The 22,556-nt window shown below is 44.8% G+C and overlaps 1 protein-coding gene across 1 annotated transcript in view; it reads left to right on the forward strand.

The window, feature by feature from the left end:
* The first annotated feature begins 317 nt into the window (after window positions 1–317).
* Window positions 318–22,556, forward strand: part of LOC104282551 — a 60,866-nt gene continuing 38,627 nt past the window's right edge. Inside the window, exons 1-3 of the mRNA XM_009880655.1 lie at window positions 318–521; window positions 17,813–17,888; window positions 19,175–19,665. Of these exons, the coding sequence (XP_009878957.1) occupies window positions 417–521; window positions 17,813–17,888; window positions 19,175–19,665 (672 nt within the window). The 5' untranslated portion in view covers window positions 318–416. The remainder of the gene's footprint in view (window positions 522–17,812; window positions 17,889–19,174; window positions 19,666–22,556) is intronic.

A 22,556-nucleotide genomic window follows, 5' to 3' on the forward strand; every position in this document is an offset into this window, starting at 1 on the left:
GGCAGGCGGGAGCGCTGCTGCGAACGGAGCTCGAGGACTCGGCTAGGGAGCTCTGCTGTCCCGCAGTAAATACTCTGCGCCGAATGTCTCTTGTCCCTTGCAGCACGCTGCCAGCTGGTACCTCCCTCCTTTCTGAAGCGTAACCGGGGAGGGGGTTGGAAAGCAGAGGAAGTTTGGTATTTATTTTTTTCTTTAGGCTTTGGAAGGAGATTCCCCCTCCCTCTCCCCGCGGAGGGCCGTGGGACAGAGTGCGGTGGCTGAGGAGAGAGGGGCACAGTTGGAAGTGGGCTGTCCCGAGCCTTGCTCCCCCCCCGACCCCCGCCGCCGTGTACCTGGGGGTGCTGGATGCAAGCTCTGCGGAGCTCCTCCAAGCGTAACAGCGGCGGCTCGGCAGATGTAGATGCGTGCGTGTGTATATGCTTAACCCTTTCTTGGCTTCTCGGATTTGTACCATGCTGAAGATCCTCACCAAAAAGCTCAGGAACCAGAGTTTGAATGAAATTCAACCTTTCCAGCTAAAGGTAAGAACAGTCGGTTGTCTCAGTTGCTTTTTGCACCCTTCAGGTAACTAATAACGGGGCCTCGAGAAGCTAGTAACTTGCACCGTTTATTATGCTGGGCCAGTTTCCTCTCAGCCAATGTGCTCAGTAGGAACTGGCCTAGGCTGTATTCCTGTTACTAAAGTCTTGTTCCTTTGCTCTCAGTTACCCTGCACAATTCAACAGGCAATACAGAAAAGGTGGAAAAAGGCAGAAGTATATATCTATTCTTTAGAAGTATTTACTTTTAACGGGGTTCACATTTGGCTATATAGGCATTTGCCTGTCCAGTTACCTTTGTATGTGTGCAAACTGTAGTCTCCCAGCCCTCTCTAGGCTAGAACCCCCATGTGCTAGGTACTGTACAAACATGATTTGCCTAAAATGCCTTTCAGCTTATTATTTGCATTTCTCTCCCTTCTGGTCCTGAAGGCTGGAATCTGAGCTGAAGTTTGCAGTCGTGCTTACTGCATTGATCCATAGCTTTCCAAACACTGCTTACATCCTTTCTTAGTGCTCAAAAGCAAAATGAGGATCATGGGTTCATGATAAAGGCTATCTAAGCCCTTCCTGCCAAATGCAAGGAAGAATTTTTTGAGCCATATGCAGTGGGATACAAATGGAGCCATGATGATTTACTTATAAAAAATTACCGGATCCTGATTTGGCAAAAGTGTTGTGAACTAAGGGATACCCCCTGAAATCAGCAGAGTTACTCTGGATCGGTATCAGTACTGTGGGAAGTGTAGTGCCTGGCCCCAAATCAAAGAAAGGATCTGGGAAAAGTAGCAGCCCTTGTTGCCCAAGTTGGGGGCTGGGGATCCGTATACCAGACTCTAGTGGAGTCTTTTGTATGTGTTACACAGAGGCGGATTGCCGTGTGGCTGCACTTCTGCGCAGTCATTCTAGGCAGGCTGATGGCAACTTTGTTAGAAACAGTGCTGATGTTTCCTCAAAGTTTGCTGCGTCCGTGCACTTCTTTCTGTGGGGATTGCACATTCTGTGGTTCTTGGGGGAGGCGGGAGTAGATTTTATTTTTGGAAATAAATAAGGGCAATGCTTTAGGTCATGGTGGATGGATTCAGTGCAGAGTATCTCTGCAGAGGCAGTGGGGGATTCTTTTGAATACTGTTTCTGGGCCTTGTGGTTGTGATTGTCTCCTTTAGCTTTATTGTTTGTCTCTTGGTGCCTCAGGTTGTGAAACCATGAAAATCTTCAGAAGGGGCTCTCAGGGGTATATGCAGCCTTCAGGATGCTTGGAGGCATGCAGGAAAACCTGCAGGAGTGGGTATCTGCAGCCATTTTGTTCATATTAGTGCCAAGGTTTCATGCTGCAAACAGGTGGCCTGCATTTTTCTTCTCAATAGAGAAGAAACTTAAGCTTGCACTGTTTCTTGCAAGGCTCACACATAGACTATCAGAGGTAGTGTTGCAGCCTGCCATGGGGAGTGGTACAATGACTGGTATACATGTGTATGGGCAGAAAGCCAGACTTTCAAACTCTGGGTTTATATATGTTTTGTAGGCCTTTGGGGACCACATGCAGCTGCCTGGTCTTGATTGAGCTTCATGCCAGCATACTAATTGCTTAACAGTGTGCAGTGCTCTGTCTTGGGTGTTGGGCCAGATCTCCTTGCAGGTATGGACACAGGATGGGTGTCACAAGCGGTGAGCTGTGTGGGAGCTTCCTGTGTCTGCACTGTGCATGGACCTTGTGACGAGGTTGTGTCCTGTACCATCTCCCTCTACTGCCCTCAGATGATGTGGGGCTGCTAGGCACAGACCGGGCTTCTACCTTCTCAAATTCCTCACATTGGTCTGTGCCCGTGCAGGTCTATACATATGCTGGCATGTATTTTACATGCATTATTTAAAAGGTCCAGCCCAGTGTCATTGAAACCTAGTGAAAAGTTATTTAGGTGTGAGCATAGAATCACGTCTGCAGTAGTGTAAATGGAGAAGGAACAGCTAATTTGGATAGAATAAGAACTGATCTACATCCATCACCCAAAGAGCTTTCTAAGCTTTAAAAACAGTGTGCTTACTGCTCCTCTCCTTCATACCCACTTGCTTTTGCACTTTATGACCTTTGTTGGAAGTTCCCAAATTCAAGGGAAAACAAGCTGCTGTTGTGTTTCTAGCTTGCAACTGTACTGCCTTTAGGCAAAGTCTCAGGAGACTGACCTTGGGTACATTGTCAGCTCATTTTTGTAAGCTTGGGAGATTTGACCAGCAATGGATTGGCATCCAAACTTTGGAAATCTTTTTCAGGATGAAATTTCTGCTCGCTGTGAAGATCTTATTTTTGTACCATCTGTCCTGAATTGGTTTAGTGTGGTTGTGATAGGTCTTCCTAGCTTTCCTCCACTTGAAGAAGTGGAGAGGCTGCCACTGCCTCCTGTAAGTGAATCCAGGAAATAAGCAAGCTTTGGGTGCTGATGTAATGGCCTTTTCTTTTTTTATCCCCTACTGAAGTTGGCCTTTAGGCAGTTGACAACTAAGGCTGCTCTGTGGGCTTTGGCTCAAGAGATCTGCTGGTTTGTGCTGGTGTTGCTGAGGAAGTTATTGTCCCTTCATTGCCCTTTCACCAGAAGTCACTAGGGAGGGAAGGGAGGGATTGACTGACTGACATTTCACCTGCTGATGGGTTGGCGTGCGCTGCCAACAATTTCTGGTAAGGATGGCTGGGCTGTGAAGCGTGGTAGTTAGGGTTCAAATTTGCTTTAGCCTTGGAAGACTGGTCCTGCTGACCTTGCTGTCCCCCCATTGGATGCTCGTGCCCCTGTAGCGGGGGCAGCTCAATTACAGCGTGTCCACTCCTGAGCTGTTGTGGTTCATAGTCCAGCCCATTGGCTTAGAGTCTTTCAGCTGCTGCGGTTAAATCCAAGAAAGTATTGTGAATTGGAGCCTTGTGCCTCAGCCTGTTGTTCCACCTCTTGTTTCAGTGGTCTGGCGTTACTTGCTAGAGATTAGGTCAGGTTCAGAAACCCCCAGTTTTTGGCTGGCTGTTAGAAATTGAGAGCCAAAAGCAGATCTGACTACAGGTTAGGGCTCATCTTTGATAACAGCTGGCGACTGGGTCTGTTCCAGAGGAGACTTTGTGGGACAGGAGAGAAGAGTGAGAACAGGGGGTTGTCCCATGCTGTAGTGAAATACTTCAAATGAGGAAAGTGAGAGAGGTCTGTAACTCAAGGCCTGAATTTTTCATTGGTAGTCCAGTACAGTTTTTTATTATTTTCTTTCATAGCTTTGGGCTGGTAGCCCTGAGAAGCCCTTCCTGAACTGTAAGTCAAATTGTTCAAGGAGCTTTTAAAATGCATATCCTGGGGTTGCATGTGGGTTTATGTGATGGAGTATTGGTATTGAGCCCTTAAAAGTACTCTCCAACCGACTCAGTGAGCTCTCTACAAATGAAACATCTTGTTCATCCCCACAACTTGAGGTAGGGGTTTCTCACACAAATGCATTTCTTCCAAATCCCTTTTCAACTCTTGTGCCCTTGCATATTTGTGTAGTGCCTAAAGTGTAGGTGTCTATTTTCTAAGCTTTGCTTGCAAGCAAGCTCCTTGGGGCAGGGAGCATCTGGTTGGAACAAGTCTGTGCATTGCCAGTCGAACTAAGCCCTTAATTAGTGGCCCTAGGTATTATCAGAATGAAACAGTTGAATTGTGGTGTGTTAAAAAATTAACTGGCTGGAACATGTAGCTGAAGAAAACTGAGCACTTTAAGGGTGGCAATTCCATTCCAGCTTTGCTGTCGACACAAATAACTTTGGAGGCGATAGAATTGCTGTTCTAATCCACAAAAGTTGTTAAATTACTCATGTAGTACTTAGCATATTCCTTTTTGTCCTGGGCAGAGGTACTTAAGAGGTGTTTGTCATTTCCTTAATGTTGATCAACAAAATGAAGTTGTATGGGAGTCTGTTCTGGGGACAGAGAACTGCATTTTGCTGCTACATAATTTAACCTTATGCTTGCTTATAAGGGAACTGTGGACTAGGCACTAACAAAGTCACCATGTCAGCTCTCTTCATGTACCCTTGCAGCTTGTATGTGTGTGTACACAGCATTGGGGACCAGCCAGTCATGTCAGTTATTTTCTGCTGGCATCTGCGTCTGGAGTCAGCTATGAGACTCTGGTCTGACTTGCTGGCCCTGATGAACAACTGGGAATCATCTCGAGCCTTCCTATATGAAGGGGGTTCAGTTGGCTGTGCAAAGTGAACCTCAGGCTTGCAGGCAGTGGCTTCTGAGTCACTGTCCTGGTGGTATATGGTTATTCTGCAGAGCCAGGAGTGTGTTATTTAAATTTTTTCTGCTCGGACCAAAAAAGAGTGAAGTAGCATTGTTATTATTGATGCACACTGGGTGCGCTTTCAGAGATCTGTGTAAGGGCTCGTGCTTTGTATGAACGAGGACAGATTCATTTCCTTCTTTCTTTGGGTTGACTGCTTGTCACGTGCTCAGCTAGCCACTGGTCTTCAGGCTGGCTGAAGACTGCTTGGCACAGTGAAAATTTAGCTTTGTCTGTCTCCTGTGAGATACGAAGGTTTTCTCTGCTTCATGGATTTTTCAGCACATCCCACCAAACAGGTTCATTCCTCTAGGGCTGGAGGAAGCAGGCTTGGGGAGACCTTATCACTCTCTACCACTACCTGAAAGGAGATTGTAGCGAGGTGGGTGTTAGTCTCTTCTCCCAAGTAACAGGTGATAGGACAAGAGGAAATGGCTTCAAGTTGCACCCGGGCAGGTGTAGATTGGATATTAGGAAAAATTTCTTCACAGAAAGGGTTGTCAAGCATTGGAACAGGCTGCCCAGGGGAGTGCTTGAGTCACCATCCCTGGAAGTATTTAAAAGAGGTGTAGATGTGATGCTTAGGGACATGGTTTAGTGGTGGACTTGGTAGTGTTAGGGTTATAGTTGGACTTGATGATCTTACAGGTCTTTTCCAACCCCTGTGATTCTATGACTATTTTTTACATTGAAGCTTTGTTTTTCTTCCTATTAACACCTGATAACATTAGATGCTTCTGGTTTGTCTTAATCTCACTCAGGAGGGGACAAGCACTTGCATAAATTTAAGTGCGTAAGTACCATTTTGGCTATTGGAGTATCTATGAATGTGCCTAAAGTTAGGCTTGTGATAATTTGGACTAAAATTATGTTAGTGGGTTAGAAATGCTGTGATAGATGCTTAGCCAAGGCAAAGAATAGAACAGGCAATCCCAGCCACTGAGAAACCTTAAGTTTTTGAGACTTCTGCCTGAGGCATTGTAAAATAATAGGTTTACAATTCTTTCTATTTGGATTCTAAGGTCTGGATATTCAAGGGTTGTCATCTTTCCTGTGCAGACGTCTAGCACCAACAATCTCATGTAATGACTTCATTCCAGAAAGTAGGACTTCAGACAAATCGCAGATATTGCAAATACAACACAATGGGAAGTTCATTGACATTGGGATAGTTCAGTGAGACATTCTCTCAGCTGGCCTTGCTTATGACTGGTATGAAAATATGGGCTAGATTAAAAAAATAAAATAAAATCCACCCCCCAGCATCATGAAGAAATCTCATTACTTTTCCTTGTATTTCCCAATTCTTGATTTCTATTTGAATGAAAAATTGAATTCTCAAAATGTAATACTATGTATTTAACTGTTGCATTTCAGTAAAAACAGATTAATCTGTTTTGCTTTGCTGGACAGTGCAGTTCTACTTCATTTCCTGCTGTCATGCACTGTCTTATAGCTCCTGAATTTATGTTGCAGTGTTTGGGATGCTCAAAGTTTTCCTGAGCAGGAAAATAGCTTATATTTGAAGTGAAAATAGAAAGCAGACTCAGGTCATAATTTATTTTAATTATGACTCTTGCAAAAGCAGTGTGTTCACCTTTTTTTAAAGTAAAAAGCAAGGCTTGCATCCACTTAGAACATCTCCGTGGAGTGGTGGGTGGCCAGGGCACCGCTCTGCTTTAGCGTGCCAGTCTGGCCAGCCTCTCCATCTGTTCCTGGAGCATGCCTGGGTTCACAGAAGTGTTGTTGGGATGCCTCAGTGTGGGAACCAAGGGCTGTATTCCCTTTTCAGTGGAAAATACACTCCCACCCTCCCTGTAGGCAGCACCAACCCCTCCTATCCCCATGCATTTATCTGTAGCCCCTGTTCTCCTGTTCAGTGGGATTCGGGTTGCTGGGTGACCCAACTTTTCCTAGCAACCAGCATCACAGGTATGTGTATGCTCAGGGCAGTTTTCTGCAGCAGTAACTGTTGTATGTGGCTGTGGGCAGAGCCTGTTTGTCCTCTTGCCACCGTTGACCAGCAGAGTCAGCCAGCTAAGCTGTTTTTGAATAGGCACCAGCACCACCCACAACTGCTCAGCATGAGCACCCAGGCAAGGATTTAGAGAAAAGCCAATTAGTTGTGACCTTTATCTGCACAGAAAGCATTCCCTGTGCAGTACAAACTCTCCTGTGACACAGGCCTAAAAGCTGATGTAAGGGATGTATGGCCTAATGTGACCTATGCAGAGCTGTCTCCATGCCAGTCTGGGCACAGGCCTGCCCAAGCTGTGGGCACCTGCACACAGGTGAAGCACACTTCAAAGTAGTCTGGTTTCTTCTGGACCAGCTTGGTCACTCCTTGGGGGTGGACAGCTCAGGATGCCTCTGGGCATTCCCCCCCCCCACTTTTGTGCTAGGGTCTGCTTGCTTTTCAGACCTAGTATAACCACTTCCCTGCTGTGGACTAGTCTGTTTGGCCATTGACCTGGCCTCCATATGTACCTCAGTATGTATATCAGACTGAATTGTTCAGTTGTTGTAGGACAGGCATTTTGAGGCTGGGGCATCTCGGGAGCTGGTTGAGGTAGAGGGAGCAGATCTTACATGATGAGTAGTTTCTTTTCCTCCTCTGTTATTACTGCAGAACACCAAGTGCTTAGCCAGGTGAACTTCTGTTGTTCTGTCTTAGAGGCAGCCCTAGCAGCGTGGGAATGCTACAATAGATTACCCTTGTGTGGGTACATCACACAAAGAGCTCACGTGGTTGACTCTCTAGTCCAGTCTTGGAAGCGTCATGGAGAGTGAAGTACTGTGGACACTAATGGAAACTTCCCAGAGGACCTGGATATAAGAAAGTATCTTGCTTGGAAGATCTGCACCAAAGCTGCCTCGTAGTGGCATGTGCAATAATCCAAATCTTCCTAGTCAGAAGACTAGGAGTCTTCCTAGTTGGTCTGGGTTAGCATGGCAGAATGTCATCTGGGGCTGGCAGGGGCTAAAAGTCCAAAGAAGGTTCTGTGAGTGACTATCAGGTTTGCAAGCAGCTCGTGTGGACCAGTCTTTGTTTCCACTCTCAGCCAGTCAGACCACCGTCCAGGCTCACTGTTCGTAGAACCCCCTTTATTCTCTCTTGGACAGAACAAGTCATTCTTGGGAAACCCCTCAGTGGTATTTTGAAGAGGGCTGCAGTGCAATGCAGCTTGTCCTCTATCCTGTTCCTGGAATGATATGTGGGGGTGCTGCTTTAGTATATGATGCTTGGACACTGTCACTAACTGTCTGTGGTGAGGTGAGCTGAATCTGCAAGAACACTGTTGGGTTTTGTTCTGCGCATTCTCTTGTGTTGTCACATTGCAAGTAAATGCATGCGCTGTGTGGTTTAAAAGCACCCATCCTATGTTAGACCTGTCTGTTTCCCCCAGTATTGTATCTCCTGCTGGTGCCAGAGTTGGGCACCTAGAGGAGACTCTAAGCACAGCGCATACTTTATTCTCAGGCACTTCTTGAGACTGGACTACTTTCACCTTAACTTGTCCCCTTCCCCCCACCAAATCTATGTAGGGTCTTGGCATCCAGAACATCCTGTGGCAAAAAGTTTCACACTTTAACTACATGTTGCTGAAGGATTACCTGTTGTTTGTTTAGAACCTGCCTCTACTAATTTAATTTTGTGCTTTCTGGCTCATATATTGGAGGAGAAAGTAAACATTCAAATTCTACCTTTGTGCCACTCATCTCTAGCCCATTCCTTCATGTGTGGTGTGAAGAGACCACCCCTTTGGTGAGATTCTCCCAACTAGGAACCACTTGAAATCATGCAATGCCTACCAGGAAAGGATCTGGTGCAGTAAGAAGCATTGCAAGTTTGTGCACAGTCCTAACTCTTTAAAGATGCCTGAGCAGATGGATCAAAGATCTGGTCTTGAAGGATTGTTCTATATTACTGGTTTGCTCCATGATAACACACAAGAAGTTTGGTGTAAATCCATAGAGATGAAACAGCTCACGTCTGCTGGCACTCAGAAGGGTTAATGGAGGATTTTTAGAGGAGGAGAAGCCTGAAATGTCTCATGTGCTCCAAATGCATTTTCCAGCCTGACTGTAAGGCATTGTTCCTTGTGTTTGCAAATCTGACTAATGTAGTTCTTTATGGCTGAGCAGAGGTGAGTGTTGAGTGAGGTCTCCCAACACAGGCAGCTTCTGCTCAGCTAATGAAGTATCTCAGGGCAATGGCAATTGCTCTCTCTGGGTCTTTTGAGGAGTGAATGGAAAACTGTTACCAGATATGTTTATGCCAGCTGCTGTTGGCTGTACTTCCCTGGTAGAGGGGACCCATGCAATGCTGGGGAGTTGCTGTAAACCATCAAGGAAGCTGGCCTGTGCAAAGGGACCTCTTATCACAGCAGTGCAATAACTAAGCTAGGCCAGTGGGGATGGGGTGTCAGTCAGGTGGGGTGTATTTAATTCCCTGGGGCCTAAGCAGAAATGGTTGGCACTGGTGTGAGAAGCCATCTCCCATCCTTCCATCTCTCAGTATGTGCATGACAGATAAGATTAGCTATGCTAGATAGGTGCCCCTCCAGTTCTAGGTGTCCCTTGTACTGCTTTCCCTTATGTCTGAGAGGGTTATAAGCCTGTGATAAACAGTGCTGCTTTTAATCTGACTGTGTTTGGAGCTGAGGTTTAGTAGTAAATGGGCTGTAAATTACAGATGGAGCTAAGTCATTGTATCCTAACACAGGGTGGATGAGGCCCTGAAATGAAGGCCTTTAATCCTTCAGGCTCCTTGTCTTTCTGGACTGCTGTGCTTTGTGGTGTCAACACTGCTGAATAACACTGCTTCTGTGGAATGTGAGCCAGGGGAATGCCAGGGCTCCATACTGTAAGCTGTTAGAGGAGTTGACCTCCTTTGCAGAGGGATCTCTTTGCAGCACAACCATTTTGTAGGCTGCTTCTTTTTTCTGATGGGTGTTTATTGACTCTTTACCATTGTTTTCTTTGCTAATTCCCTTCTGAACTATATATGTAAAATGCTGTCTCTATTCATAGGGTGAGAAGGGTAACAGGTAGATGCTAGTCTTCCAAGAGAATCCTTGAAAGTTGGATATGAATTAGCCATAAATCTCTTTATGACATCAGCAAAGCCACAAGTAGAGTAACAGAGCTAGCAAGAAACTTAACTGTGTGCCTCCATCACATACAGATGACTGCTGGCTGAGGCCAGGATGTGCTGGGTGTTTGTCCTGAGCAGAAACTGTGTGGTGGGAGGAGAGTAGGAGACTTGCTGGAGGCTTACTAGGATGACATCTGGAAGCTTCACATGCAGGTAGAAGTGGAGTTGGAGGAGTGTATGGTTTCTGTCACCATAGTAAGAGCTATAAACCTTAACCAGCCTCTTAAGCTAACAATATAGGGATAGTTTGAGAACTCTGTAAAAATTCTTGCTACCAGAAAGGGTGCTACATATCACAGCATGGAGCTCCAGCATTCTCCTGGCTCCTGTACTGCAGAATCAGTCTTACTTTGTAATAATAGTGGTCTAGGAAGGCAAGAAGGAAACTGGAGAATTAAAGGCTCTACTTCATGGCCCCAAACACAACTGAAACTGTTTGTAAAAAGAAATTCTGGTTCTCATAGTGGCTTTGAGGATAAATAAACTGAATGGAGTTCTCTGAGATTTGGAGTATTTTGGGTGTCAAGGACCAGTCTGGGTGCTTTCTGCCTAGGAGGCTTTTAAAGTCTCATGTTTTAGTTGGTAGCATTCTTTTTGTGTCCTCTGGCACACAAGTTTGACAGCTGGTGGAAGGAGCGTGTGTATATGTGGGTGCCTATACCATTGGCCTCTGCTGGGTAGAACTGAGTCTGTTTTAGTCTCTTTGCAAGTTCTGCCTTTTGGAGGTTTATATTGAGTGGAATTTAAAAGGATGATTTTGGTTTTGCTCTTCTAACAATATTTGCCCAGAGCTTCTGAGAACGGACCCATGGTGGATAGGATTCAATGGAAAAGGCTATACCATTGATCTCTGCTGGGTAAAACTGAGTCTGATTTAGTCTCTTTGCAAGTACTGCCTTTTGGAGGTTTATCTTGAGTGGAATTTAAAAAGATGATTTTGGTTTTGCTCTTCTAACAATATTTGCCCAGAGCTTTTGAGAACAGACCCATGGTGGATAGGATTCAATAGAAAAGGCTATTGCTGTGGCTCACCTGATACTGATTCCTAGATGATGTAAAACAGTGGAGCTCAATTGTAGGCATCAGCTGTGTATTCAGTTGCCTGTGATTGGAGAACATCAGATGTTTGCTCTTTCTGGTGAGTATGGAGTCCATGTGTTCATGTGCAATAGGCTTATTGGTGCTGTATACTGTACCTCTCTGGAGCAATGGCAATGCATCAGGACTTGCTGTTTTTTTTTTTATTTTGTGAAAGCCCCTGGTGTTTTTATCTTTAGTCTTCCCCTGCAAACTCATCTCAGCTTAGCCCTCAGAAGAGCTGAGGGAGATCTAGAAAAGGAGGTTTGATGCAGACTCTGCTGCAAGAGAACTGATATGGGGCAGATGAGAGTGCGCAGAGTCCAGCTGTGCTCTGTGGGGTTGGCATGACCCATATTTTGACCAGTCTCTGTGCCCCTTCCCAGTGCTGAACCCAGCTCCACTGCACTTGTATCTGCATAGTCCACTGATTTACTCCACTTACAAATGAGAATCCTCAAGGCTAGGGCAGTGCCCTCTTATCTCTGTAGTTCTAGTCAGGTTTGGCCACAGTTGTAACTTCTTACTAGGAGCTGCAGATGGTAGGGAAACATAATCTTGCTGTGCAAACACTACGTTCAAAACACATATTAATTTATCCATGGAATTACAGAAAGATGAGGGAGAGGATTTAAAACAATAAGAGGACCACACATGCATCTCACCACACCCATCCACCACTCATGTCCTCCCTGTTCTGTGCAAGGCTAGTGTTTTCCTCTGTTAAGATCTAGGTAACCCAACTTAAGCCCACGCTTCTGGAAATCAAGTTCAGTCATTGTTCCTCAGAACAGAAGCTCAGTTTCCATGTTCTTGTGTTGACTCCCACTACGTTCGCCCTGAGAGTTGCCAGTCACGATGTTTGCCTGCGTCTGTAAGCATTCAACAAAAATAACATCTGTATTGTTAAAACGTTGTGGATTTGGCTACCTAGAGTGACGCTCTGCCACCTTCAAATCTGAAAGCACTGATGGTTAACTGGACTCAAGATATGTCTGATTAAATGTGCAGCATTCCTACAAAAAATAAGAATTTTGCTGTCTTTGGCATGGGGCACACCTGGAAAACAAGGGCCTTGAGGATCGCACCATCCCACTGGCCCATCATTGCTTTCACTGCCTCAGACAGCTGCTCTGTCAAGCAGCACAATGTTTAAGGGTTATGAAACCTGGGTTTCAATTGTAGCCATTTGCAAGGAAATGGGGAAAGGAATTTGGAGGCAGAGCTATTATGAAAATTAAAAAGGAAAATAGTAATAATATCGGAAAAAAAAAAAAGACTTCTAGAAAGTTGTTCCAAACTAGGGCTGTTCTGGATGGAAGTTTAGCTGTTGAAGGACCCTAGCTGTAAAGCCCAGATCTAGTCTGGGCTGTCACATCTCATATGTAGATGTTTGAAGACTGAACTGAACCTTTCCTATAATTTCTAACTCTGCTGCTTTTCTTGAAGAGAGAGTAAGCATTACAGCCTCTTACTAGTGTAAATGAATATCTCTAAAATAAGATTTGAAGGAGAACTTGGGAGAGGAGTTAGATGCTAAGTTGAAGGTCTGTTTGACTCACTCCTTCCTTTGTTGTGTTGTTCCATGGCTCAAAACTGCCTTTCAGCGTCTCATAATCTCCCTTGTTTTCCCCACTCTGTCTAATTCAGTTTCTTATAATTGGGAGGGTGTCACCTCCCTCATTCAAGATCAAGCAGTGTCCCATGGCAACTATGGCAATTGTTGACCTGGAAAAATAACAGTGGGGAAACTTAGTAAAATGTTTTTACTAATGCCAAGAAGTTGGGGAGAAGAGCCAACAGCAGAGTCCTGTGCTGTAGGATGCCCGTGTCTCTTAGCAGCTGCTCTGTAAGCAGCACGGCAGGGAGAAGGTAAGTAGCACTAGTTTCATTTCTTCAGTCTGAAGAAATGGAAGTTGTTTCCCCATAGCAGAGATGTCAGTAGTCATGGTGAGCTGCTCATCCTCTTCTGCTTTTGTGCCAGCAACCAGTGAGTGAGACCAACTCAGCAGTCTCTTTTCAGGGCACATGGAAGGGGCTTTACTGGAGTGCCAGGGCTCAAGTGAATGAGCCTGTGTCACAAACAGCCTTCTATGCAGCAGCACAGGCAGCATTGTCCTCTGCTGGGGAAGCCACCTCCCTGGAGGTAAACTCCTTCCCAGAATGGGATTGGGAATGGTGCCCTCAGCCTGTGTGCGTTCTTGATTCAAACTGGGAATGAGGGGTTGCCTGTGGTCAGTTGTATCTTTGTCTTGTCTACTCCCTGTGCACACACTCTCTGCTGCACCAAACCACCCTGCTGGTGTTTTAGCTTTTTAGGACAATGCAGCCATTAAGTGAAGTCTGTTGGGAGAGATTTGTTCTGGCTTAGAAGTGGGATACCCTTCTCTTTTGTAAGATGCCAGATGATTCTTAATGTAATTATTTTTGATCATATGATAGCAGGTTAATTTATCTTCTGCAAGCAAAACCAAGAGTAGCTTTGCTTTAACAGGGTGGGGTTTTTATTGTCTGGAACATTTTGGGGATTTAGACTCTAAGGGTGCTTGGACCTTTTAGGACCTGGGCAGTTGTGGCTGCACATCGAATATTGAAAGATCATTTCTCAGTTGCCAAGCCACAGTGTGATGAGAAAAGCAAAGATTTGCATGGGGAAATTTGTCCATGTTTCCATCTGGAATGATAGGAGTCCTTAACCTGATGGAAGGCATGTCTGGTACCAGAGCTGAAGGACCCAGGTGTAAGACTGAGATCCTCATCAGCAGGAGGCGGCTGTCTTTGAACTTCAGATCTTACACATTTCCTAAAGAAAGATTGGAGGGTGGATGGGTACCTATCCTTTGTTTTCTGGCTTGTTTTATGCCATGACTTGTGAACATTCACACATCTATGAGAACTGGAGATTTTCTTCTTTTTCATTTTGCGTGTTAAGGTACAGAGCGTACTGGGCACAGTCCTGGGCAACCTGTACTAGTTGACTCACCTTGAGTAGGGGCTTGGGCTAGATAATACCTGGAAATCTCTTCCAATCTAAACAGTTCTGTGATTCTTACGCTGTTAATGAAGCCATGATCTAGTGGGATCTTTGACATGGAGATCAACCTTTCTGTTATCTTAGTGCCACAGTTCTGAGTTTGTGAGGCAAACAAGTCTGTGCAGCCTCAGACAAAAGTAAATCTGTGGCTAATATAAGACGGGGACTGTGTAAGGGGAGGCTGGAGGCCTGAACTCAATCCCGCTGTGTGTAGTGGAATGCTTTTGAAGAGAGGAAAGTGTTACTGTTAAAGCCTGGGAAGAGTCAAGGGAGGGAGCATTTATCTCCAGCTAGTCAGAGCATTAGTCTTTGGTTCCCTGTATCTTTATAGTTTCTGGAAATTCTTGTTATCCATAGAGACAGACAGCCTTTTTTTTTTTTTTTTTTTGATCTTCCATTAATCTTTGCCTGAGTGGTATATTATGGCAGGGAGTTTCATGTGTAAAATTTGAGCTCTCCAAGATTAATTGTTAGTCTGCTGTGAATGCTGGTTTTCCATGCTGGAGCATGGGAGCGAGGGTCTCATACATAGGAGTTTGGGAGACTTCAGTTCCCACAATCAGGATATAATTTGTGGAAGGATTTACTAATAAAAAAAGAGAATGTAACAATACTAAAATAGCAGACCTTGCTAAATGACAACTTGGGGGGGAAATGATGTCTCTGATTGAAAGATGTGAAGACCAAGCAGGAGGGTATTTGCAAGTATATAACCCACACAAAATCAGAGATGAGAGGACTTTTGAAAGACAGTGCTGGTCATGGGACATCAGAAGCAGTGTAACTTCTGAGTCTTATCTGTTTACTTCATTCATGCAAAAAATGCACAATTGCTGGATTTTAAGGCCCTTTTTATGGTTAAACTGTGATGTATATTATGAAAATATTCTAATTTCTGAGGGTATTGTCTAGAGCAAGGGTATAACAAACCAGTGGGAGTATTGGGAGACATCAAGTCTGAATGAAATGTGCTACCGGTATGTTCTTACAAATGAAAAGGTGGGTGTCATGAAGAGTGGCTCAATAGGTGTCTCTAATTGCCTTGATTCTGAAAAGCACTTGATATGTTGCTCATAAAAATCATAGTTGATTCTAGAAGAGCAGGTACTTATTTTTCTATGGCTAGCATCAGGGGGATGATTACCAAGACTGTGGGAGCCCCTTTTTTCCATGAAGCCTTTTGTATTGTCCTACCACTTTAATTTCTTTGGTATATACTATGGGACCAAATCCACACTCTATCGTCTTGTTTGAAAGAGGTTTCTCTTCTCTCACAGGTGCTCTGAACAAGGCCTCTAGAGAAGTGCTCAAGACAACTCACAGGAGATTAGTCTTGGGCTGCCTGTGGGACTGGGGAGGACTTAGCAGAGGAGAGTTATCCATGTGAGACTAGGGGCTAGCAAAATTGCACTTGTATAGGGAGGAGTGAATATTCTGGAAGCCCAGGACCAGTAGACACAAAGATTTTCAAAATGTCAATGATTGACTCAAATCCAACTCCTATCTTAAGCATCTCAAGGCAGTGACATTGTGCAGTAGCTCTTTGACCTGCGTGTGCTAGATGTCATTGCCTCTTTTTTGGAAGCAGCGCCATGCCATGTATTGACATTTACATAGTACAAAAACTGGAGCTGATAGGTTTCCCACACAGAGCTGTTAAACCTCACTGAAAACCCTGCCATGTCCAAATGAAAGGTTTTTATGTGGGAATGAGCCACAGACTGAGGTCAGTACCTCTCGAGTTAGAATTGGAGCCTTAGCTTTTGTAACGAAGACAGGACCACTGTCTGTCTGTACAGCAGCTAGCACAATGGCACCTCAGTGTCAGCTGTCCCCTCTATGAACTACCATGGCACAAACAAGGTATTATACCTGTTCTGAGGACAACTAGAAGTCTGTTAATTTGGCAGTGTTCCTCAGTGCCAGCTGCCTTTATTAAATGACGCATGTGTGTGAATACGTACAAGAAAATTGTAGTTGTGGTGGGAAAAACAACCCCCTGCGTTTACTTCAGGAATATCAGCAACGGGGATAAATCTGTGCCACTTCCCCCATTCATCATTTGACAGTTGGGAAAGTAGTTTAAAGACTAGCAAGGAAGGAAAATATTTTCTGATTTCATAAAGGATGATATAAATATAGAAGGGCAAAAGGTAGCTTTAAAAAAGGAGGCGAAAAAAGGTGGCAACAGGCTTTTGAGGGGATGAAACCCCCAAACACAATCCTGGAGGATGGTCACAAAATAGGAATGTTGACTTAATAGTCCACTATTCCTGTTTCTCTGCATCAGCTGTATGTGTCTAGTTAATACTTAGTTAAGTGTAGCTGCACTTTTGGGTCTCTGGGAGGCTGAAACACTCCAAGGATGTTTCCCTAGGAACAGTGGTGGAGATGAAATGGGTCCATATCAGTGTAACGGTTGCATGCTGCCTCATCTTCTGTAAAAGCACAGCACATCGGACACTTTTAAAATAGAAACACAGTGTGTAACCTTCTGAAACCTATGCCACTGGATTCTGTTGTGGGCAAGTAGCTTGTGAGACTCAGCTAAGAATGATGGGAATGTTTGTTGTTATTCTGAATAAAAAGGTGTAAGGAATAATAAAGCTCATCTTGCAGTGATCATGTTATTCCAGAACTGTCTCTTATAAAGGTTTCTTTTGAAGTATTGCATTTTCCTTTGACTCACTTGGTTTTGGCCATTGCCAGAGACACATACTAAGCTGCATAGCTCAGAGGTCTGATCTAATAACTGCCAGGTATGCTCTATGCAGCAGAACAAAAGTCACTTTAGGAACAAGGTAGGTAGGGTTTCCTCTACGTAGGAAACTCAGCAGCAGTGGGATTTATCTGACCTACAAAAGCTTGGTTTCACATCTCTCAACCCTTCTCAAGTGGCAACTACCAAGTTTGTTCAGTGTTAGAACATGTTTTGAGTAAGTGGGTATTTGGGTATACAGCAAGTGTTTTGGTGAAGTCCACTGGCTGACCCAGAGCAAATGCTCCTGAAAGTTCCTGATAGACAAAATATGCGAATTGTCATTACTCTTGGAGCATTTAAGGGTGTTCAGTGGTACTGTAAGATTGTGTGCTGGTGGGGACAGCATAACGTTATTGTTTGCATTTCTGTGAAACCCTGTTTCTTTTATTTCTATTTCATTCTTCAGAGGTGTCCTGTAGGACAGCAAGATGAGTCTGTTCTTTGGTGGCTTGTGTATGTGCCTTCAAGGGGGAAGTGCGGGTACATACATAGGACAGCTAAAGTTAACATGCCACTTCCATTTGCGGTTGCCTTGCAAGATGATAGTGCTGTTGACAGGATGTGTCTTTATTTCGGTGGTGGGTTTTGGAGATTCAGTTGTGCACGTGATGTGGATGTGGTAGGCCATGATGGTTATAAGATGTGTGTCTGGGGAGCTATGGGCGGTGTATGTTCGTTGTGCTTGGTAAAGAGTTGGCGGTGCAGTAAGGTGGAAATAGCGGTAGGCTGTGTGTTTTGTGTTGCTGCAAGTAAGAGGATATGATGGGAGTTTGAGGTTGGGAGATGAGGATGTGTATACAGGGAGGTGCTACGGACGGGTGTGTGTGGTTAGGTGGGGTGGATGACTGCAGGATATGAGAGGGGGAGGGTGCGGGAAGCAGCTTGGGCAGCAGCAGGGCAATGATCAGTGTTCACGATGAAGCCTTTTCTTTCTCCTTGCCCCCTAGATCTCCTACCCCCCAAGTGATGAGGACAGCGATGACTCTGAGGGAGAGAACCAGGAACTTGCTCAGATCGACAGAGGTAAAGGGACAAGACAGGAGGGTCCTGGGATGCTACAGCTGATGTCTGTTTTGCTTTTCACCTGTGCTCTTAGAAGTGCCTCCTTCTCTGTCCCCAGTGTACCACAACCAGATGCATTAAGTCAGTCATATTGAAGTCTTTGGGACCTCACAGAGAGAAGCTGGTGTTATCAGATGCTGCAGCTGCACTTTTCTTACCAGAGACAGATATTGTGAACCACATGTTAAGGCCTCAGTGCTGCAGACATGGGGCAGAGAAGGTCTACAGCTGGGCCAGCAGCAGAGCTGGGACTAAAAATTTATCTTCTATTCCATCCTTGTGCACCTGCATCATCTTTGTTCTAGGTTTCCTATTCCTTGTCATTTCCAGTTTTGACATTCCCTTTCTTCATTCCCCTGGACTCACTTGTCTGATTAGCTCGCTCCCTTCCTCCTGTACTGTGGGTATTGGGCAGCCCTGTTCTTGAATCTAGCTGAGGATCTTTCATAAAGAAGGCAGATGCTCTGCTATTGTTTTTGGACCTGGTATGAAGCAGCTTAGAGCTGTAGGTGAAATCTGTAGTAAATGCATCTCTTGAGCTATGGTAGGTCTCTGTCATTTGTGCGTGCCCTGTGTTTTATCGTGATTTGGCCAAATTCAAGTGGATTCTTATGCAAGGCAGAAGAAGTTAAATTCCTGACCCAAAGGGCGTCCTGTTGAAATTCAAATCCCTGCTCCACATGCTTAACATGGAAAGAGCTCAGCAGAACCGGTAAAGCATGCCCAGCTTATGGCTGAAGGCAAGCTGTCTTATATGGCAAGGCCTGTAATAGAAAGAGGACTTTTACCTTCAGAAACCAAATCTCTATTATTTGAGCCACAGATGTGCTGCTTAGAATAATGTAACTAACTTACTGCCTCTGCCCTGAAAACTGGTCACTAGAATTCAATGTTTCTAGCTAGAGGTAAGTGCCCAACAACACATTTGCAAGATCATGTCTTCACCTTCAGGGGATGAGGTGGGTGTCAGGTCTGTGTTCTTACTCTGCAACTGGACTTCCAGGTGACATTTTGCAAGGGCATGTCTAGCAGTCTGGTCTAAACGAAGTTCTGGAAACTTCCAAAGGGAAGCATTCAGCTGGGGGTGTGTGTTTCTTCTGGGGGAAAAATGGCAGAAAACAGCTCGGAGGTTTACTTGGGAGGAGGTAGAAAAAAAACCCAAACAGGTCAGGAGAAAACAGACCCAGTTTATTAGGGTGTGGGACACAGATCTGCTCTGCCACTCCTCTATCTTCTCCTCCCACCAGAGAGAAGAAGGAATTGTACCTTGACCCCTCTGGCCACCAACCAGCTGCAGAACCAGGAGAATCAATGCTGCAAGGTTCGGGCCCTCTTCCATGCTAGCCTTGACCGCCACAGCTCGGAAGAGGAGCTGGAGCGCATCAACCGAGAGTTCGCTGCTGAGAAGCGAAAGTGGTCCCAGGTCAGCAGGCTTGCCTGCTGCAGTGACAGCAACAACACCTCCTCCAGTGACGAAGAAGTGAAGAACTTATGTGCGATGTCATTCCGGCCTGTGGCAGAGCAGGCCGATGGCATGCAAGCCAGCCCAAGCCCTGTGCTATTCAGTGCCTCCCCTCCCAAGAGACTCCAACCCCTGGTGCGGAGCCCAGCCTCCAGACCTTTAATCTTCACAAGCGTCGGGGCAGGCCTTGAGCAAGTCATGCCTTGTAAGAGACACCGGCAAGGATACGGGGATAAGGTCAGCAGGCCCAGCCTTGACCTGGAAAAAATGCAGCAGGTAAGGCAGAACTTCATATGAGGAAAGCAGCATCATGTGAGAGAAGATGTTGTAAGCAAAGATGGAAAAGGGTTACTGAGGCAGGGTTTAGTAAATCCGTAGTGTTGCTTCTTGCAATCACATTTTCAGAGGCATAACTGGTACTTCTGCTGTCTGTCTAGGATAAACTAGGCCTAAGTGTAGATACCTGCCTTGAGAGGTAGAGCTGCTGCTACTTGAGTGGCTCTTGCTACAGTTGGGCTGTTCTCTTGCTACCTCCATTAGGAAGGCAGCACCCATACTGTCCAGTTCACTGATGACACAGGAACAAGATCACTAGAGTTCATTGTTGTCAAGTTATCTCTGCTGCCATGAGCTGACCTATACCATTTACTCAAAAAAAAAAAAATTGATTGCTTGGAGGCATATAAAGAATACCTTTGTGATAGAAGTGGTTGTAGACTGGATGATGATAGGTATTTCCATACTTGTTGACCTCCTTGGGCCCAGGTCTCTTTATGCCTCCTAGGATTTTTACAGCAATGTAAAACAGTGCTTTTTACCGTCTTAATGCTTTACAAACACAAACTGTTCACAGTTTGCTCTAGATCCAGTTATTCTTGATTTTTGGAGGACTTTTGTAGGGGCCTGGGATTGAGATGCATAAATGCTAGGAGTTTTCCTCATCTCTGCAGAGGCTGGGAAACAGGGCATGCCTGGTACTGGTGGGGTGGGCTGCCCTGTGCAGTGCCCATCTGGTGCCTCTCAGAAGGCATTGCTGTAAAGTTAGTATTTCAGCTTCCTCTTCATTATTTGTTTTTCTTCTTGCACTGGTGTAGTGTCAGTTTGAAAAAGTATCTGCAGACATCTGCTGACCCTCGTAAATTGCAGCAAGTTAAAGAGTTATTTTCAGTTCTGAATTTCCTCTCATTAAGGAGAAATTTCACTGCCTCTGGTTGGTTGGATGTACTAGTTGTAACATCACTAACGCTTCCGCCTTTAAGCCTACGAGATGCACCCACTAAAAGAAAGGACTATGTATTTATTTCCCAAGGTCTGTGAAAGTGAGACCCTCTCACTTCCCCATTACATCTCTGTTCTCAAGCCTGCTGGTAGCATACATCCCATGAATACATAATGCAGGCTTGTGGTTTCAGTACAGTTTTCCTCACCCCCTCTTTGCCCTTCTCGCCAAGTTTCTGCTCACAGAACATTCAAAAGGCCCAGTCTTGCATTTCACATCACTCAAATCTTCTGATACTGACAGTCTTTAATTAGTCTCACATCCTAATGAGAGGAGAAAAAAAGCTGGTAAGCCTGTGCCCAGCCTTCTTTTTTTTAGAGTGCACGTGGGTAAATGGAGAAATGTCCCTTTTGGTGTAGGTGCTTTCTCTGATTTTGATCCCAGGCATAGTATCTACCTGCTCTGCCTTAAATTCCCTTCAGTAGGGTGTTTGGGAGTGTGTTGGTGAAAGTTAAAGGCTAATTTAAATAAGCTTTCCAAACTATTGTGGTCTTTCTGGGAAGCGTTGTGAAAACTATTTGCTTCCTGGTCCATCTGCTCTCTACACTTCTAGATTGAGGCAAAGACTATTGCAAAATTTGAAATCTGGGGTTGAGGTTGGGGTGTCTTTTTTTTAAATAACACTTTTACTGTAGATGTCATTAATGCTTCTAGCTTGTGGAATCCCTGTTCTAAAGAAAGGATATTCAGCTAGTGGTTTGATTTAAAAGTGTATTTTGGGGGCAGGGGGGAATATGCAAAGTGAGATGAAGTCTTATAAATGACCAAACACTGTTACAATATTTTAATAGTTTTAATTGGTTAATTTTCAACCAGTAAAATGTTGAAGCTTTATGATGACTTCTTGCTTGATTTAGGAAGTCTTGTTCACTGCATGGCTTTGCATGCTACCTGTACTTGTTTCAGCAACAAAAAAAATCATGATAGAAATAACAATAGTTTTGTAGACTGTCTGCTGACTTTTGGATTCCTGTCAGCTCAGCTAAAATCAGGGATCTCATTTCTTATGATAGTGATCTGAAATCTGGGTTTCATTTTGAGTTCTGCCACAAAATCCTTGTATGAAGCTGGGCAAGTCTTGTTCAGTACCTCCATTCCCCACCTCTAAAAAGGGACAAGGGTGTTTCTTTCTTGGTCTGTTTTCATTCTCCAACAAAAATGCCTCTTAATAACCACCTGGGCAGCACTTGGCATCATGTTTTTTAGTCAGGTAAACAGTGCAAGTGAGGAATGATAATATAAAACTGGCTACTGGCTTCATCTGGGCTCTGAATATCAAGCTATTCTTGCTTTGTGATTCTTATCCTTACTATCATGTGCTTGCCTGAGAATACAGCTGAAAAGCTTGATCAGATGGAAACTCCTTTGAGCAGCAGATGTGGTTTTCACCCTTGTCCCTGAGCCTTACTTCTCATTCCTGCAGCTCTGTGGAGCTGACAGGTGACAAAGAGTATCAGGCAAGATTAATTTGTGCCAGAAGCAAATGTGTTCTGATACAAGAAGACACTTTTGGGTGCACGATGTGACATGGGTTATTCGGGGATGGATGAAGAGATGCTGAGTGCTTTGCTTTTGCATCAGATCTTGTTTACGTTGAATGGTGATGGAAAATTGGTCCAGAGAGTTGTGGTGTGGAGCAGCTCTGTGTTGGGATGCTGAAGCTATTCTTATGGTTGAACAGACAAGGCAGCTTTTTGCAGGAAGGCTGTGGATCAGTGGCATGTGATGTCCAAATGTCTTCCTATGTTCCAGTGATTTGGTGCCTTTTGGTAAGGAAGGGGGGCAAATTTGGGACAGACAAGTGGGTTGAGGGCAATCTGAGTGCTTTTAAGGGATTGGGGAATTGCTGTGCCATGGCCTGTGGATAAATGGAAATCTCCATCATCTG

The sequence above is a fragment of the Charadrius vociferus genome, unplaced genomic scaffold (genome assembly GCF_000708025.1).
Source record: "Charadrius vociferus isolate BGI_N301 unplaced genomic scaffold, ASM70802v2 scaffold192, whole genome shotgun sequence".
NCBI classification, from domain to species: domain Eukaryota; kingdom Metazoa; phylum Chordata; class Aves; order Charadriiformes; family Charadriidae; genus Charadrius; species Charadrius vociferus.